Genomic DNA, 19,352 nt, shown 5'->3' on the forward strand with positions numbered 1-19,352 from the left:
AGAGCCATTGCGGGGGCTGAGGACCATGGTGTAGGACTCGAGGCGGTGCTCTGAGAGGGGCGGCATAGAGGCCTAAAGAGCACACACAGGGGAGGGGCCTGGGGGGGCCACAGGCACAGACAGACACAGGCCCAACCCTGCTGGCCACCAGCCGTGTGTGCTGTGTGGGGTCGTGCGAGTCCCTACCTGCGCCGGGGTCTGACGAGCTGGCGGGCGGCCCCCTGACCACACTGGACAAGCAGAGGCAGGGATGCAGGTGGACCAGCAGAGAAGTGAGGCAGGCCCTTTATTGGAGAATCTGTCAGCGACACGCAGACGCACACAGGCCGTGGCCCCCCACAGCCCAGCCTGGAACCAGCCCAGGGGCCAGAACAGCTGGCACAGGTGACTGTCTACCCACCGGGGGCAGGTGGCTCCTCTTGGGGTCAACCACGGTGCCACCTCTCCTGGCTGGGCTGCCTCGGGGCCCCGGGGAGAAGAGCCAGCCCTCGGGGGATTCCAAGGGCCGAGGGGGCCGAGGGAGGTTCCCCAGACCCACCCCAGCTGTGCCCCTCCCTCACGCTCACCTCTTCTTCCTGCTGTCTGGGCTGTGAACCCTAGGTCACAGGAACAGGTGCAGGGACCCAGGGCCACACTTTGGGGCTTGGTTAGCATTCACCCTAGCAGCGGCCTCTTGCAGGGGAGCCCTGATGGCCAGTGTGGGAAGGGGCACGGCTGCCAAGTCTGGGTGCCCCTGCAAAGCCCAGAGAGGACGGTGCAGGTAGGAGGGGAGGGGAGGGGTGGGAGGAGTGGACAGGAGTTGCAGCGAAGGCCTGTCCCCTGCCCGGGGGGCCCTCTCGTCATCTCTCCCCGCGGGAACAGCGGCTCAGGCCTGGGCCCCCAGGGCGCGCACGTGCACGCTGGGCAGGCGGAACCAGGAGGGCGGCAGCCCCTTGCTGGAGCTGTCCTCGTGGAAGCGGATGCGGAGGAAGAAGTCGCCCGTGCAGAGGAACAGAAGGGCCCCAAGGCAGGCTGACTGGCCCGACGGCCGCACCTGAGGGGAGGAGGGGCATCAGCCGGGAGCAGCGCGGACCCCCAGAGCCTCCAGGAGAGCCTGAACCTACCTAGATACGGAGGCGGGGGCGGGGGTGGGGGCGGGCGGGCCCCCAGGACTTGCTCCCGTGGCCCTCCAGGGCTTCCCTGCTGTGCTGCCCCGGCGAGTCACTGCACCTCTCCAGGCCTCAGCTCCTATCCTAGGATGGCGCTAATCACACTTCCCTCCCTGGGCCGTTTGGGGGTCAGGGAGTGTGGGGAGCGTTTGGGGCAAAGGCGCCATCTCAACAGGTAAGTGGAGCTTGAGGACTGTGCCTTGTGACCCCATCAGTCCCTCTGGGCCTGCGTGCAGCGGCCGCGAGCAGGGAGGAGCCGGCCACGTGGGGCAGGGCAGCGGTGCCAGGGGCACAGAGATCTGACGCTGTCTTGCCGCTCCCCCAGCACACTCGTCTCAGCTCCTTAACAACCCTCGGGGCCAGTATCCCCATCCTAGCTCTGCTCCTGGGACTCAGGTACAGAGACGTGAACTTGTCTGAGGTCTCAGGGCGAGTCAGGGGAACGAGGGTCAACGCAGTGAGGCCGCCACGTCTACCAACCCCTAAGTCTGCCACTGGGGGAGGGGTGGGACGGGGGACAGTGACCGGGGGCTACACGCACCTTGTCCAGGTAGAAGGTGCCGGAGCCCACGAAGGAGACGGCATGGCGCAGGTCGTAGGTGTGCACGCCGTTCTGGTGGTCCTGGAAGGGCACCACGCCGAGGGCGAAGGGCCCCACGCTGCGCGGGCTCCGGTTGGTCAGCCTCACCTCCAGGCGCACGGGGTCGCCCACCCGGCAGGCCGCCGCCTCGCGGTCACAGGGCTGTCCGTCCACCAGCACATCTGCGAGGGACATGGGGCACGAGGCTGTCAGGGCACCGCCCAGCCGGCCTCCCTCCCTCCATTCATTCATTCATTTCCCGCTCCTTCACCCACCAAGGCTGCCTCCTGGAAAACAGAGGAAGGGCCCCGGTTCCTGCTCTCCCGACGTGCAGGCCAGCGGAGACAGGCGTCGGGGCCGGAGCTGTACCCCAGGGGGGTCTGTGCCACGCTGGAGAGGCCGAGAGGGCCCCAGGGTCACTGGGGGGTCCTGAAGGGCCTCCTAGCTGCCCCCACCTGGAAGGGTTGAGCTCTGGTCTGGACCCCAGGGGCTCCTGCAGGTGGAGGCCAGCCAGGGGAGGGGCTGAGAACTGGCGGGGACTGTGCACAGGCCGGGGCCGAGGACTGTTGTGTCACCTGCAGACCGCCCCGCCCAGACTGCCGCAGTGAGGGCCGGGGTGGCCCTGGGCACCACGGAGGCGGGACGCTAGCTGGGGGAAGGTCTGGGAGTCACGGAGCAGGGCGCGCGCGCCCGCCAGGCAGGGAACAGGGAACGGGCAGCAGCAAGGGGGTGGGGTGATGGGGCAGGTCGACTGGAGAGGCTGTGCTGTGACCCCCACTCTGCTCAGACCACCAGACGTCCCAGCAGGACGGCGGGGTGGGTAGGCTGGGGGACCCGCCTTCAAGCATGGGTGCAAGGCAGAGGCTGCCATTTGAGAGTGACAAGTGTCCTTAAAAGAGGCAGAAGAGGAGAAAACGGACTCAGCGGGGAGCCCAGAGCCCAGAGGCAGCCCTCTGTCTGTGAAGACAGAGGCAGAGGCTGCAGTGATGCAGCCGCGGCTCCAGGAGCTGGGAGAGGCGGGGGGGGATCCTCCCCCAGAGCGCTGCCCACACCTTGAATTCAGACCTCCAGCCTCCAGGACAGTGAGAGTCAGTCCAGCCCTGTTGCCTCGAGGCCCCCAGTCTGTGCTGATTTGCTACGGCAGTGCCGCATGCTGATACGGTCAGGAAGGGTCCTTCCTGACACCCGAAGGTCACCGGCTTGCTGATCCGGCCATGGAGGCCAGGGAAGGGGGTCCTAGACCTGCAGTGGGACTTCACACCACACGGTACTGGCCGTGGGGCTACCAAGCGCCGACCCTGAGCCCTGGCCTCGTCACATCTGCAGGCCCAGGAGTAATGATGTGACAGTGTCAACCTGTGTACTTCCTCACGCCTGCCCACCTCGCTGTTTAGGGACTCGTCACGTGTGTCTCAACCTTGACCCCGCCATTACCAGCATCCCGCAGTGGAGGCTAGTCGGGGACAGCCCCTGGGTCACTGCCACTGCTCCTGACACCAGGCAACTGCACGGAAGACCCTCCTGCCCAACAGCTATGGGGCCTCGGCGCCCACGGGAGGAGGCCAGCGCCTCACTGGGGTTCCTGGAAGGCACGGCTCTGGAGAGTGGCCAGCACTGGACGGGCCATGCAGACCCTCCCTCCAAGGCAGCAGCACATCCAGGACTCGGAGTGAAAGTGTGTGTGTGTGTGTGTGTGTGTGTGTGTGTGTGTGTGTGTGTGTGTGTGTGTGTGTGTGTGTGTGTGTGTGTGTGTGTGTGTGTGTTGAGAGGATATATCAGGAACAAGAGACACTGGCTTCTGTCCTGGGCCTGTTTCAAACCTGAGAAGTGGGCGTAATGACAGTCCTGGGTCCCTCTCCTGCTCAGGCCGGGCCCCGGTGATGCGTGCTGAACAATGAACCCAGCCAGGCAAGTCTGAGCCTCATGTGGAGAGAGCAGGTGTAGGAGAGCCTCGGTTGATGGTTCCATTAAGGGGAAGACAGGATTCTCTGCAAACCAGCGAAGGGTGGCCGCCTCGCTGCATCTCTGCCCCCTGTTCTCCCTTGTAGAGAACCGCGTGGGCCACAGGCACTGGCCTACAGCTCATCTGCAGCGCAGCCCCCAGCTCACCTGGTGGTGCCCATTTAACCCTTCCCTGATGCCCAGCTCTACTTGGCCCCTGGGGCAATGAAGAGGGGAAATGAGGCTGTGGACACAGTTCCCAGTGGGACTCTTTCCTTGGCATTCTCTAAATGGGGGGAGGGGCATGTCCCGAGGTCAGGCCAGGGTGGCAGGGATGGGGGACGGAGCTGGCCCCTGGCTGAGCAGCAGGCCGGGCTGGGGTCTTGGCTCTGCCCTAACCCTGCATCCTGGAGGAGGCCCTTTGCCGAACTGAGCCTCCTTCACCTCATCTGCAGAACCGGGGTAATGACCCAGACGCAGACAGGGGCCCCAGCCAGGCTGCCCTGCCCCAGTCTTGCTTCCTTGTCTGCCTCCCCAGGGGGGAGGGCGACCCTCAAGAGGGGCAGGACCCGCCTGTCTTGCTCTCTGATGTGTCTCCAGTCACAGGCGACACTGACTGTCATGGTTTATCCATCCTGGCTTTAGTACTGAAACTTCTGCGTCCCGGGAACCCCTCAGGCACGCTGGGACGGTTGGTCACGCCACACCCATGCCTGGCGCCCACAATAAGTGCCTGCCAAACTCACGACTTTCTGGGCTCAGCAGGCAGCTGTCTCCTCCCACCCTGCCGCTCCAGCACCTCCAGCCTGGGTCCGAGAGCACCAAACCTTCCCACGTCACTCACTGGGAGGAAACAGCAGAGGTCCGTTTTCTCTGAGAATATGACACGCTTCCTGAATTGAAAAGGATGCCAGGGCTGGCCTCTCCTGGGACCCACGGGGTACCGTGCGAGAAATCTAGTGAAAATGCACCTGAGATAACAGTGTTGATGGTGACCGTGATGGCTGTGCTCAGGTCAGGGGTTGTAACTCCACTGGCACTAATGTCCCAGCATACCCCATTGCTGTAGTGAATTCGGTTCTGACTCTGGACCGGGGTAGCTGTGCCCCATGCCGGGGAGAGGGGACCCTTCTCGCGTGGAAGCCCTGCTGAGCAAGGCTGGAAGGAACAGCTGAGACCAGCCATCCACCAGGGAGTCACAGAACTCACCAGGAAGGAGCAGGGGAGAAATAATTAAAAATTTCTCAAAGGCGAGCTGTGCTGGAGCCGTTTCTAAATTGCCCAGAGGAAAGAGAACCACCTCGCGGCACTGCCGGGAGTTCAGCCGCCCTGCTCGTGCAGGGCTCAGCTCAGCTTCCCGCCCACCGTCCCTGGGGGCCACCTGGCCCAGCCCCTCCGCCCTCAGGTGGGGAAGGTGGGCGCCGCGTCCACTCAGTCGCCAGGCCGGGGGGGGGCCACTGTCAGGGACGGCGGGTTAGCACTCCCTCTGTGTCCGCAGCAGACTGGCCAGCTGCAGGAAGGGGTGGGCACACCAGTCCGAGTGTGTCCCGTGCAGCTGGTGCCTCCCCGCCTCGAGAATTCCTCACCATCACCTGGGAGCCTTCCCGCGGCATCCAGGGTGGGCTCATTAAGACCCCCGCGGGAACCCCAGGTCTGATGTCCGGGTGTGCGGGGTCTAGTTGCTCCCCTTGGCCGCCAGGGTCGGCCCGTCAGGCCGCTGCCACTACGCACTTCCTGGGGTGGTGACCCCCCTGCCCACCTCCAGGCTGGGGTAGAGGGATTCCTGCTGCTGCGCACTTTTGAGTTGTTTCTCCTTGACTCCTCCCCGCTTGCCCTCTCCGAGCCTCAGGTTCCTCACCTTTAGAAGGGCTGATAGGAAAGCCCACCTCAAAGAGGTTTTGTGAGAATTGGAAACACGCACGCAGAGGGGGCGGGGCACACAGCGGCCGCAGCGGGACGGCTGGATCATTGTCGCCGTCACGCTCACATCCACCCTGGGCAGTGGAGAATGCGCGGGGCGGGCCAGGCCCCTGACCAGCTCTAATCCCCAGCCCAGGAGGACACTTTGCATTTATATAGCTTCTCCAGGGCCGCTCCTCACCCGCAGGCTGGCCGTGAATGCTGATGGGGAAAGAGGACCAGCACGGCGCTGAAGCGCTGGACAGAGAGGACCGAGGCAGCAGGACGAGCCCCTTCAGCCTCTCCTGGCCACTCTGTCCAGACCCCCAGCCAGCCTGCAGGTGGGCCACATGGCGACCTGGAATGCCCCAGCCTCCCGGGGAGGCAGGGAGGGGGGTCCCAGCCTGGAAGCCCATCTCCTGACCCCCAGGCTGCTGGGGAGCTGCACACGGGCAACCTCGACCTGGGGGCTCCTCGGGAGCGGTGGGCGGGAGGCACAGAACTCTGGCTCTGTGAGGTCTAGCCTTGTCCCCGAGAAGCTCCCGGAACCCTGAGTCTGTGCCGCCAGAGGGGGTGGTGTGGTAGACAGAATGACACCCCCAAAGATGTCCACATCCTAATACCTGGACCCCGTGCAGTGTGTTCCCACACACGCTAAAGGGACTCTGCAGGTGACATTCAGTTAAGGACCTTGAGACGGCAAGTATCTTGGAGTATATGGGTGGGCCCAATGTCGTTACGAAGGTCCTTATAAGGGCAAGAGGGGGCAGGAGAGAGCCTGGAAGGCTGTGTGTCCATGGCGGCGGAGGGAGGCTGGGAGTTGCTGCACAGCTGGCTTTGAAGGCAGGACGGGGCCAAGGGGTGCAGGCGTCCCTGGAGCCCAGAAGGCGGGAACCGGGGTCTCCCCAGCCCCCAGCCTGCCGCCACCTCTTAGACTGGCCTACAGGACTGTGGAGTAGTAGCTCGTGTTGTTCTCAGCCACTAGGTTGGCGCTCACTTGTTAGAGTGGCTGCCGCTCAGCGACCAAAGAGCTGCCGCCGCCTCCCAGGCCCAAGGGGAGGGCGGGCAGAGCCCGGCCTGGAGCTGGACCATGTGCGCAGTCTGAACTCTGCCTGTGTCCCTCATCTGGAAATGCAGCGAGTGTCACATTCTCTGTGCAAAGTGCCAAAGGGAAGTGCTCAAAGGTTCGGTTCGTTTCTGCCCGACCTGCCCCCAAGCCCCCAGTTTCTGAAACCCGAGGCCCGAGGCCAAGGCCACAGCACTCGTTATCTTAACGAGTGTCTGTGGAACATCCTGGATGTGGCCCTGCCCTCAAGCAGCTCCAGGTGGGAGGGACTCCTGGACAGGAAAGGTGGCCACCCTGCAGGACCAAGCAGGAGGGGCTCAGGACCCACTGAGGGCCACAGCCGGGCACCGGCTCCTCTGGGCAGCCCTGACCTCCTCGCCCAGGTGTCCAGCGGGGTCTCACCCTTAACTTGGCCCAAACGAAACCCTCCCACTTTCTCCCGGAAACCCCGCCTCCCCAGGGTCTTCCGTACAGAAGTGGCCCTACCCGGCAGGCCTGCCTGGCGCCGGGGGGGTCACACCAAGGTGTTCCCCGGGCACCCACACCCAACCCCCCGGCCCGCCCGGAGGCCATCCCCATCTCCGCCCCGACCCACTCTATCTTAGCCCAGGCCAGCTCCCCACACGGCAGCCAACGGTTCACAGCGGCATGAACCATGGTTTCACCTTGTCACGTCCTCGCTTGCCCCTTGCCCGGTCCCAGAATAAAAGGGAGTTTTGATCACATTACGGCCACTGACCCTGGTCTCCAGGGCCCTGCACGGCCCTGAGCCAGGTTCCCCCATCCCCGCGCTCCTACCACGTTGCCTCCCTCCTCCCTGTTCCGCCAGCAGGCCCAGCGCATCCCTGCCCCAGGGCCTTTGCACCTGCTGTTCGCACCACCTTGGCCCTCTCCTCAGGGACGCTGCCTCTGACCACACAGTGAAGAGCCTTCCTGCCCCGTCACTCTTCCACTCTCTTCATTTTCTCGTGACCCTCAACATCTTATCTGAAGTTCTTCTTTACCCATTTGTTTGTTAACCATTGTGTGTCCCTCCCTCCTCGCCCCAACACCCGGGCCAGGCAGGCACTCTTCTGGTTCATATTTGTTGAGCGAATGAGTGGATGAATGAAAGAGTAGGTGAGTGGGCTTTGGGGCAGGGGTACCTGGGCTCAAATCCCGGCCGTGCCCTGCCCCCTTCGGGCCCCCTGGGCCTCGAGGGGACTGGGCCACGCCCCCGAAGCGCCCCTGCAGAGAGGACGTTAGGACCAAGCCGCCACTGCCCGGCTCTGGTCCTGACTCGCAGGCCCGGCCTTCGTGGAGGACATTATTTATGCGGGAGAACCTCATATCGTAAGAAATCTCCGGGGAGCAGATTAGTCTCGTCCCTCAAAGCGTTAAATTGGGCCACAGTCCATCTTCTCCCGCCGCCCCCGGCCCTGCTTCTCCTTCACTTTTAATACCAGCCAGAGTCACGGACTTAATTTTATCTGGCCCAGAACGGCTCCTGAAACGGCTGCCACGTTTATGCTACAGCACGTTGACAAGCTCTGGCAGGAGCCCAGGCTATAAATAGAAGGCACGACGAGGGAAGGGCCTGCAGGGCCCAGGCTGGCGAGGAAGGCACTGGGGGAAGGCGGACGGCGGTGCCAGCCTGCGCTCCGGCCAAGGGCAGCCACCGTGCGGACAGCGGGCGGGGCTTCTCGCAGTGAGAGTGCGCTGAGAACGGGGCGGTGCCCACACCCCAGGGCGCCACCAGGTCAGGTGGGTCTTCCGTTGCTCAGTCCCTCCCCCCCACCCTCTCAGGTGCCCGGCACAGGCCAAGCCCCTCCCCCCCACCCTCACGTGCTCCTGGAGGGCAGTGAGAACAGGGGAGGCTTTAGCGGGTTTTGAGCGGGGAGGCTGAGGTCCGGGAAGTGATGGGGCTGCCGGGGCCCGGGGCCGCTGGCCCGCCCCAGACGCTGCCCCAGCAGAGTGCCCGTCGTCCAGGGCTTGGCATCGGCATGGCGGCTGGAGTCCTGCTTCTGGAGGGGGCGGCTCTGTCCTCCAGCCTAGGTCTCCCCTCTTGCTCCAGGAGGGGCTGCAACAGCTCCGCTTTCCCGTGAGGGGCCGGTTTAGAGCCCCGCCTGGCCTCGCCAAGTGCTGCCCCTACTGCACGCTGCGCCTGGAGGGGGCCGGCCTTTCTTGGTGCCCAGGACACAGGCAGACACCGCCCTTGGGACCTGCCAACCTCTCATGCCCATTGCACTCTAGAGGGTTCCAGGCCCACGTAAGCCCGGGAGCAGGTGGAGAGCGCAGTGGAAGGGGCCCGGCGTGGCCCTCTGCACCCAGGCGCCCCCCTCGCCCTCCCCCGCGGGCACCAGCCCGCTGCACTTCTCACTGTTATTAGTCTTGTGAGTGACAGGAGCTCCCAGTGGCACCCTGGCCACTGTTCTAAGGCTTCACAGGCACCGCCTCACGCAGTCCTCAGACCAACCCCATCAGACTGGCGCTGTCACTGCACCACTTTACAGGTGAACCTACCCCGGTGTGGAGAGGCTCGCAGCCGGCCCGAGGCACCCAGCTAAGCGCCCGGCTCCCACCTGAACTCTGGGCACAGGGGCTGGTGTTATTTTTTAAACAGCTTTACCGGGATTTAGTTCACAAACCACACAGCTCACCTACGAAAGTGTACAATTCCATGGCTTTTCATAGATTCCCAGATCTGTGCAACCATCACTACGGGCAATGTGAGGGCATTTTCATCACGTCAAAAAGAAACCCCATACACCTTCACCATTCCTGCCTCTCTCCCCGTCCCCCAGCCCTGAACAGCCACGAACCGAGTTTCTAGCTCTCCAGACGCCCCAGATCTGGACTTTCACATGAGTACCATCATATATATTCGGTCTTTAAGGACTGGCTTCCCTCCCTGAGCGTGACGCTGTCAAAGTTCTGCCCTGTGGGAGCCCGCACTTCCCTCCTCTTCACGCTGGAGTGATGTTCCGGCGCGTGGCCACACCACAGCTTGTCTTCATTTGTGGATGGGCCCTCGGGTGCTTCCACCCTTGTCTGTCGTAACCAATGCTGCTGTGGACACTCCAGGACAAGTGTCTGTACGGACTCAGGTTTTCACTTCTCGAGGACACACACCTCAGGGCAGAACTGCCGGGTCGTGTGGGTCTGCGTTTGACCTGCTGAGGAACCCCCAGGCTGTGTTCTGAAGCAGCTGCGTTATCTCACAGCCCTACTCGCAGCGTTCAGGTTCTCCACGTCCCTCCCAGCGCTTGTAGCGCCTGCCTTGCTCTGTCCCCGCCATCCTAGTGTGGGTGCGGTAGCGTCTCCCTGCTGTGCCCACGCCCGGCCAGGCAGCTGCGGCCCTCAGTGCCCCACAGGGTGGACGTGCGCCTCTGCCTGCCGGGACAGGAGTCTGCAAAGGCCCTTCTGTCCGGTCTTCTTTGCTCATCCATCCCTCGCTGAGAACCTTCTGGAATCCCAAGCCCTTAACCCCACTCGTCCTCCTGGAGACTGCGGCTGGGCAGAGGGCTGGGGCATAGCGTGGGTTCCTCTCCCCTCGTGCATGGCAGAGAATAGGGGGCTGGGCGAGTCTGAGGCCAGCAGAGAGCATCAGGACCCAGACTTCAGAGGCGCAGGTGGGAGCAGGGCCTCTGGGGCCAAGACGAGGGCCGGGTAGAGAGCGGAGCCTGAGGACGAGCAGGTCACGGATGGGCCAGTGGTCAGGCCGGCCCTGCGGCGTCCACAGCCGTCTCTCTAGTCTGGTCCACGGAGTGGGAGGGCGTGAAGGTCAGGGGCGGGCAGATGGTCCTGGCACTTGGGAGACACTTGCCAAATGGCTGTGGACAGCCCAGTGGTTCTAAACCACTGTGGACTTTTCAAGAGGGACCTGCCTGGCGGCTCCCGGGAGTCTGGCCTCCTAGGTCGATTCTGACGTGTGTGTGTGTGTGTGTGTGTGCGCGCGCGTGCACGTGTGCATATCCCGGGCCACGGTCTCGCTCTGAGAGGCAATGGAAGACGGGTGAGGTGGGACTTTGGGTGGAGGCTGCACAGCACAGTTCCCTTGGGGCTGAAGGAAACACGGAAAAAGTCAGCAGCCCCCCCGCCCCAGCCAAGGTCACGCGCAAGTCGCTTTTCAGTGGCAAGGAGGGGTGAGTCGCGGACGGCCTGCTCGTCGCTTCTTCAGGACACAGCTCCCAGGGCCGGCAGTGGAAGGCTGCTTCCTCCCCGGAGCCCAAACCCCCAGCAAGGACACCCTCCCGGCCTCACCCCAGAGCTCCACCTTCCTTGCCTTTCATTTCTTTGATAAAACTGGACGACTAAGCAGACTTTGGGTCTAATTTTGGACAAAACATTTTAAAGACTTGGGAACAATGCGGTAGGAATTAATGAGGTGAAGCCTCCAAAGCTGCCGGAGCGAGTCAAGTTTTCGAGGCTCCCCCAAGCCTGCTTCAGCTGAAGCACATTTAAATTTCAGATTTCACAGGACACACATCTCTCCAGTTGACACGAGTCTCGGGGGGCCTGAATTCTAGAGCCAAATTTGATTCAGGAGAGGCTAGGTTCGGGAATTTATCAAGGAGCTTTGTCACCCTTTAAATGAAGCAAAAAAGAAGCTCAAGTGGGAACAAAATACAACGGCTGAGGCTCGGGGATGCGGAGGAGAACCAAGGCCTGGGGCCCCGGCCCGGTGGTGCTGCCCGCTCCCCCCAGCGCTGGCTGTGCTCTGGGAGAAGGCACAGGCAGGTCCCGCAGAAAACCCTGTAATTCCCGACTAGCCAGTAGAAAGTGGTGAACTTTCTCTAATGCCAACGTAGCTAGTCGCTAGGTACACAACCAAGGCGGCAGGTTTTCCCTCGCTACCGACGAGAGCCAAGTAACTTGCCTTTTCTCTGTGGCTGTTAGGGAGCTCAGAGCCAAGAGTGTACCAACCTAAGGCACCACGCAGGCCCTCAGCGGCCGTATTTCAGTCTACACACACAGGCGCACACACACGCACGCGCACACGGACTCTCCTGCATGCCCACTCCTCCAAGTCTTGACCAACTGTGCCAAATACGGTTTCCCTTAGTCCAAATGTTTCAAATCTTATTTTGCTCCTTTATTGACAGAGAGTTTGCAAAAGAGGTCAGGAGCACGGAGATGCCCCGGAGGTGGGAGTGATGGTGTTCTGGGCGAGCGTGTTACACGCGAAGAGGCAGTGGGCATCTGGGGAGGTGGCATCAGGCCCCACAGCCGCCTCCTGCCTCCCCCCACCTTCCGAGCCTCCCGCACCGTGGGGGAGGGGGTCTTTCTGTCGCCCGCGCTGGCTCCGGCTGGGGGACACGAGCGGAGAGTGCCGGGCTGGGAGAAGGGCTGTTCCCGAGAGCTCGGCTCAGCTGCGCAGGCTCCACCGGGTCCCGGGCCGGGCGCGCATCAAGGCGGCAGCGCACAACGCCTGAGCCCTGCTCCCAAGGTGCTAAACGGCGCGCGTTTTTAACAGTTACTGAGGTAGATAACTAGTTCGTAAGCCAGGATGCCTCTTCCCAGCATCCGGGGAGGGAGAACGCGCAAGGCACACACGTGTAATTACCCTCAAGTCGAGAACAGCTCCTGAGGGGCCGTTTGTCTCTCCTGGGTAAATAATTTACTTTTACAACTTTTCATTAAAGATTTAAGGGAATTAGATTAAAATGAAGGAGAGCTGGAGTTGGAGGGGAGAGGCGTGTGGCTTGCAGCTCACTCGTGGAATGTCCCCTAGCTTCCCGGGCACATCCACCCGGGTGCCAGCACCTGTGGGGCGGGCGGGGACCAGGCCGGTGGAGGGGAGCCCCCGGCGGCTGCATCCTGTGGCCCTGTGGACTGTGCAAACCTGCTTCAACGACGGGGAGAGACGCACACGGCCAACACCACCCACCAGGTCAGGGGTCCCCCTGCCCACGGTCGCCCTGGTTCTCGGGCCAGGCGAGCAGGGTGGCGGAGCTCAGACCAAGTCCAGGTTCCGGGAGAGCCCCTTGAGAAGCCGGAGCCTCTGCTTCCTCGCCCGCAAGGGGGTGATGCGGCCAGAGGGCTGGTGTGCAGAGCCGGGGCAGAGAAGTGCCCGACGAACGCGAGGGCTCACGACGGGGACCAGAGGCAGCGGTGCAGGCGGAGCTACAAGGTCGGTTCAGTTTGAAGAGACTGAGTTCGGGGCGGCCACATTCGAACCCAGGTCTCGCCTGAGGGTTCCGTGCTGGTGGCCGCCCTCTGCTGTCCTCTCCTTAGCAGTGTCCCCCTGCCCCAGGTCTCAAGGCCCCTCCACCCAGGGGCCCGCCCTGCTCTTCCCTCACGGAACACTTGAACTCGGGAGGTTCTGGTGGCAGAGGCTGGCCGCGTGTTCACCAGACCATTCCCTTGCCTCCCGGGCACACAGCCAGAGTGCAGTGCCCACAGTGCTGAGGCGTGAACACGGGACTGAGTCCCGGCCAGTGGACAGCAGCGGGGAAAATGACACCTCCCAGAGCTGGCCCCCACACACATCCCTCCTACAATCCCCCATCTGCCTGCTGACAGAACTAAAGGAGCTGAGAAGGGTCCGGGGGGAGCCGCGGGATAAGGGAAGCTCTGGGACGGGCAGGGCCCCAGGGTAGGCGGGGCCAGGGTCCCCCAGTGGGCTCCAGACAGGCCCCACCACCACCACCACCACGAGAACATAAAGTAAGGCTGCCGTGTTGGGCCCCTGAAACTTGGGGCTGTTTGTTATGGCATTTAGCTATGACGTTTACCGGCCTCCAGGGCTCGTCTCTCCAAACTGCTCCCTTTCAGAAGCGACACTGGAACCCAGTGCGGAGCTGACGTGCTCAGGACCACGGTGTGAATCAGCGGTGGCGTGGGTACTGGAGCCCGGGTGCCCTTCCCTTCCCAAAGGGACCGGAACTGCTTTTGCACGGGGAGCACTGTGCTTAGTGGAGACAATGCCTCTCTTAGGCCCTCTGCTTCAACCTTCTCTTTTTGGACAAGCACTTCAGACAACTGAAGATAAACCAGGAAAAAACGGAAGAATGAAAGCTGTGCGTGCTGGCTGGTAGCATTATGCAAAGACATCATTCTGAGAACAGCAGAGAATTTGAAATGACTTCTCTGTCTCCGAGCAGTGTCCCTACGTTCTCAATCTCTCCGTTTTCCTCTTCACTCAGGACTTTCTAAATAAAGATTGCTGCCCCCCAGGCAGCCCCTCCGCCGCTCCTGTGGCTCTGCGTCCAGGCAGGTCCTCACCACACAAGGCTGTCCCAGCCCCAGCCCCACAGGGTCAGATCACACGCTGGCACTGTTGGCACCAGGAGGATATGCAGGAACCTAAGGACCCTCCTTTCCCTAGATGAGGAAGCTGAGGGCCGGAGGGGAAGGAGCACGGGAGGCCCCACCGGACACGCGAAGGGGCCGTGCAGTTGGTTTCATGCCACTGGACCTTTGCACAGGCAGCTCATTGTCTGGGCCTGGGAGCCTGCCCTGTTCCGCCTGTTCAGCTCAGCCTCCCCTCCCCAGTGCCTTGGGGGCTGCACTCGGCATCCTGCATTTACCTGGGGTCCTGCCACCACCACGGACTCGGGAGGGCAGGACATGGGCACTCCTCCCTCCATCCCCTGGCGCCCAGCAGGGCCTGAGTACCTGGGGCGGCCCCCAGGATTTGCAGACCTTCTGCTGACCGGTAGTGGGGCCAGGCCTAGGAGCCAGGTCTCTGGACTCCGGGGTCTGTCCAGGCAGGGAGACAGCCAAGGAGAAGAAAAAGGGTTTCCAGAGAGAAAATGTAAAAGGATGTCGACATAGGATTGGTGCCCTCCACTGCTCCTCCAGAGTTTTCTAGACCGAATTGAAGGCCATCTGCCTCTCTCCTCTGCTCACTCTTCCCCAGCACCCTGTGACACCCCTCCCTCCATCCACCACCCGCTCACAGCCACACACAATGCCCCTCATACTCTCTGCCTTGCCAGCTCCTCTAGGCCTTTCCAAAACTCAGCTTGAGCAGCACCTCCTCCAGGAAGACTTCCTGAATCATACCCAGCCCCGCACAAGCCCCCTGTCGTATCATGTACAGCCTCATGCCGGAATTTTCCGTTGACAAAATATCTCCCTGATTGAGGCGAGCTCTTCTGAGGGCAGGGCTCAGGGTTCACTCACTGAACTAACCGACGAATGAACAGGGCCCAACTATGGCTTGCTGTGTGACCTTAGGGAAATCACTTAACTTCTCTGAGCCTCTGCTTTCCCATCTATAACTCGAGAGGAACGAGCTGGATGATTTCAGAACAGGCTACTACTTCATGGTGCCCGTACCTGGGCTCAGCCCTCTAAGTCCATACTCACACTGCTCTTTCTACTGATCCAAGGTGGCATGTTGGCTCCCTCGGCGTCCTGACACCGTGCCAGGACCGTCCCCTCACCCCGCCACACACAGCCCAGGGCCTGACACCTGCCTGGTGCTCGGTCAACGTTTACCACATCAAACAGACTCTTCAAGCGGTGGCAGCTGAAGCTTCCCATAGACGTGGAGCACCCAGAGCAACTCAGATCACTCAGGAAGGGCACGGGCCACGAGAGAAGCTTCCGAGCGGCCCACACGCCCGAACCACGGGAGCCGGGCAGCTGGACAAACAGGCTGGAGATGAGCCCGCTGCCCTGCACTTAACTGGGGTCACTCCCGGCCATGAGAAAGGGCACCCTTTGAGCCCCCAGAGAGCACTGCCCTGCCGAGACTTGGCTGCTGGCCCTTTGGAAGGATGCAGTAAGGGGCCCCTCTGCCCTGGGCGAGCACCGCGCAGCAGGCCCCACGGTGACGCTCACGGCACGGGGTAGGGGTGGGGCGGAGGCCCGCACAAACCCAGGACGGAGTGAGGAGCGGCCCCCGCTGCACCCACCCTGGGCGCAGGGCGTCGGATGCGGGAGGGCGGCGTCAGAGCAGAGTGGCCTCAGGGAAATGGGCCCCGGCTGTCCGTGCGGCGCGGGCTGTGCACTGGGCCCACAGACCCTCACCAGAGGTGACCCTGCTGAATGAGACCCCCACCTGTGCTTGAGCGTCGCAGAGGCTCCAGGGGGCCCGACCCACACGAGAGTCCAGACTGTCCCGGGCTCAGGCGGGCTCCCTGCAAACGAGTGTGGACGGAGCACCTCCTGGAGGACCGCCTGCCCAGGGCCTGTGCCAGTGCCCGTGTGCTGCCCTCCGTGCTGCCCTCCACCTGAGCTGCCCCTGGCACGGGGGACGGGTGCCCTCGTGCCGCTGCCTTTGCATTGGCTGGGTCCTCTGTTTGCAGAGGAAGAGCTCGGGGCGAGGCAGCAGCCCTGCACCGCACGGTGAGTGTGAAAGGCGCCGGGGCGGTGCCGGGCACAGGCTGAGGGGCTGTCTGGGCAGCCCTGAGCCAGAAAAGAAGGCCCTTGCCCAGGGCTCCGCAGCTGGCTTGTGGCCTTCTGCTCTTGGGGACGGGCCTCTTGCCTCTCTGCAAGGACTGGTGGCTTCTCTAAATGTACTTTCCAGCCCGAGAGGGCCAGATCGAGGGGCCCTGGGATGAGTCCCCAGGGGCCACTCAAACCGCACGTGTCACCCAGGTGCCTGTCCCCTGCAACCCTCGGGCAGTGTGCCCCGGGGGGGGCCTGTCCTAACACACGAGGTGTCTGCTGCATGTCACGCACTCCTGTCCTCCCAACCGACACAGAGCCAGCGAGAGAGAGCACTGACCCCAGAGCAAGCACGGAGAATCCTTCCAGGTCGACCTGGCTTCCCTAACTGAGCCTCCTGCAGAGACATCAAGACTGCCCCAGCTGTCCCTCGTCCTGTGACTGTACAGATGACACACCCGAGGCAGGTGCAGGTTTGGGGGGAACGCTCAGGAGGAAAGATGCACCACGAGGGCCCAGGACTGGAGTCGGCACGAGGCGAGGAGGCTGGCTGACGGGGCCCTGGGGACGGGGGGCTGCCAGGCCACTAACTCGCGGGGCCCTCACCCAGCCTCAGTCTCTCACCTGTAAGATGAGACGGTGATGCCTGCCCGGCAGGGATGCTGAAAGATAGAAGGCGCAAGAGCGCTGCGATATCCCTTGTGAGTGCGCTGTGCCGCGAGCTCGGGTGGCACACCCTCCCGGAAGCCCTCAGCTACGCCTGTACCCAGCCCGGAGCCCCCTGCGCTGTCACTACCTGTCCCTGCTGCTCCCCCCACACGCTGGGAGCCCAGAGGGCAGGGGCTGAGGTCTATCTGTGTCTTGCCCAGTGGGTGTCTGTGAATGAATAGTGCGCGGGGTGAGCGGCGGTGGCCCCTTCTGTAGCGACACTGGGCCTTCCAGCTCCCAGCGACCCTGGGCACCCGCAGCGCCAGCACTGTGAACTCCCCTCCCCTGAGCACCTCCCGTGCGCCTGCACTGTTCTCGGTGCTTGGCGCGCACGGGCCCGTTCCTCCTCCCCAGGGCCCTATGACAAAGGGTGTTACTGTCCCCACTTTGTGGACAAGGTACACAGAGCTCAGGTCCTTGCCTAAGCGGGATTTGGCTGCAGAGCTCACACTCTTAACTGCTTCCTTCCACACGAGTTCCTTTGTCCCCTGCAGTAGCAGCAAGTGACATCGGCACGATGGATGACCCCAGAGGACACGGAGAAGCCAAGTGCAGCTCCAGCACGAGGGACAAGGGCCCAGCCCGGAGGTCAAGGGCCCAGGGCCCCCTTGACGGGCCCCTGCCGCTCCCCCAGGCAGTCCGGCCAGGCCGCTGCCTGCTCGCGGGCTGCAGAAGGCCGAGCGCGAGGGGCGGAGCCTCCTGAGGAAGGCCGCCCTGCTGCCCGCGGAGCCGATCCACATGCCCTTTGAAACAAGCCCAGCCCGGCCCAGCCCAGGGGAAGGTTAAGGGCAGCCCACCCAGTCGGCCTACCTGGCTGCACATCTGAATCTCTGGCCCGATTCTGTCAGATGTTCGATGGAAATCACAGTGGAGTCCTCAGCCCTGAAGTGCCCAGCAGCCAGAACTGGACAGAATACATCCCCGCGAGGGTCCAGAGGCCAGGGACGCTCAGGGGCCAAGCCCGTAGCACCCGACATGGACCTCTGCCTTGGCTCTCAGATAAACCCGGCCCTTCCGGAAACCACGTCTCCCGTAAGCATCCATGCTTCAGGTACCAGGGCCACGCCCTGGCCCTGACTCATTTCTCTGTCTCTGCACACTGCCCGCCTGCTTCCAACCCTAGCTTGTAACCACTGGCAACAGGGGCAGGCTCCCCCGCTCCACTTACTCAAGTTGGCGATGTTGGCTTCGTGGCCAAGGGTGGTGCCCACAGTTCCTAATCTGCCCACCTATCTGGGCTCCCGTGCCCCAGCCTCGGAACAGGGATCTAGATACTTCGTCTTCTGCCGCCACAAACTCAACCAACACTGGACGACACATCACCCATCCAACATCCATCCGTGTGTCTATCTACCCACGTGCTCACCTGTCCATCCATCCACGCATCTCCCATCCGCCACCTGCCCCTCCTTCCGCCCACCCCTGCCCCCGCTCCCTCCCTCTGTTCGCGTTCCATACAGTTTCTCCATTTTGCCTTTTCCCACTTTGCTAATTTGCCCTGTTCCTCCTTCATGGTGGGACAGCCCCGGTGCCTGCGGACTTCTCGGTCAGCCTTGGAGGCCTAAACCCACGAAAGTCTTCACCGCAAGCGTCTTCCATTCCTTCCAGATTTCCCCACACTTCCTGGGGGACTTGACCAAACTTTCACTCAGCTGCCGGAGTTAAACAGGCCATCTGAAATGGTACCTCTGCCATTTATGAGCTGTTTGCCCCTTGGCAACCCACTTACTTCGTGAGCCCCAGAATCCTCCCTTGGAATATAGACTATGGTGACTGAAGATTAAAGGACATGGATACGTAAAGGGCCCGCCCTCGGCACATGGGGGAGTCAGACATCAGTCCCCTTTCCTCGCGCTGCGTTATGGCTTATAGGACGGTTCCTTGTGGGCCGGTCCATCTCCTCGGCTGGAGCACAATCATATGGTTCGCATGTCCCAACCCCATCTCCTGGCGCTTAGTAGGAATTCAGGAAATACTTGCTGCATTGAACTGGCTTCATCATGGCAAGTCTGAACCCTTGAACCTAGAACTGCAAGAAGAGAGATGCTCTGGAATACTCTCAGTTCATCCTGGCTAACCTGACCCTCAGCCGCCACAGCCAAGGCTGCCCTGCGCTCTCTGGACCTTAGTTTTCTTCTCGGTAAAACAGGGCAGTCAAACCAGAGACCTCCCCTTCGACTGCCTAGTCTCAGCCACCTAATCCGCAGCAACGGCCACCAAGGACTGGTTGACGGCATAAACCCTGGATGTCCGCATCTGCCCTCAGTGGAGACAGGACTGACCCCTCCAGGGGTGCAGACGGTCTGCCACGGATGCTGTGATGCCTGCTCGGGGGGCCGCTCCTGGAGTGAGGCCTCAGGCCCCCCAGCCCTTCAGAGGCTGCCTTGCCCAAGGTCACAGCCCCTTTCCAGGGGGGCCCACATCCGGTGACCGGCTGACACAGGGCATCAAGCCCCAGGCCCCTTGTCCCAACGAGCCACCCCTGCTCCGGAGCTCCTTCACGGGGCCTGCGTCGCAGCCCGGCCTCCCCCTCCTCTCCCTCTCACAGGGGCCCCAACCTGTGGCGCGAGCTGAACGGTACACCTCCCTCCCTGCTGAAGAGGCCTCCTGCTTCGGGTCAGAGAGACGTAAACCCTGGCTGCAGCACTTACAAAGCTGGAGGAGGTTCCGAGCCTCCACTTTCCCATCT

General features: G+C 62.6%; 1 protein-coding gene across 7 annotated transcripts in view; it reads right to left on the reverse strand.

Annotated features, from left to right (window-relative positions):
* Positions 1-771: 771 nt before the first annotated feature.
* The window catches only part of TRAPPC9 (trafficking protein particle complex subunit 9), a 539,837-nt gene continuing 521,256 nt past the window's right edge, over positions 772-19,352 (reverse strand). For all 7 annotated transcript variants that reach the window (XM_060287242.2, XM_060287245.2, XM_060287244.2 and 4 more), the window contains 2 exons: positions 1,690-1,910; positions 772-1,033 (listed from right to left, as the gene is read on the reverse strand). In XM_060287242.2, coding sequence (XP_060143225.1) covers positions 866-1,033; positions 1,690-1,910 — 389 coding nt within the window. In that variant the 3' untranslated portion in view covers positions 772-865. The remainder of the gene's footprint in view (positions 1,034-1,689; positions 1,911-19,352) is intronic.

This window comes from Globicephala melas, chromosome 17, assembly GCF_963455315.2.
Source record: "Globicephala melas chromosome 17, mGloMel1.2, whole genome shotgun sequence".
In the NCBI taxonomy this organism is placed as follows: Eukaryota; Metazoa; Chordata; class Mammalia; order Artiodactyla; family Delphinidae; genus Globicephala; species Globicephala melas.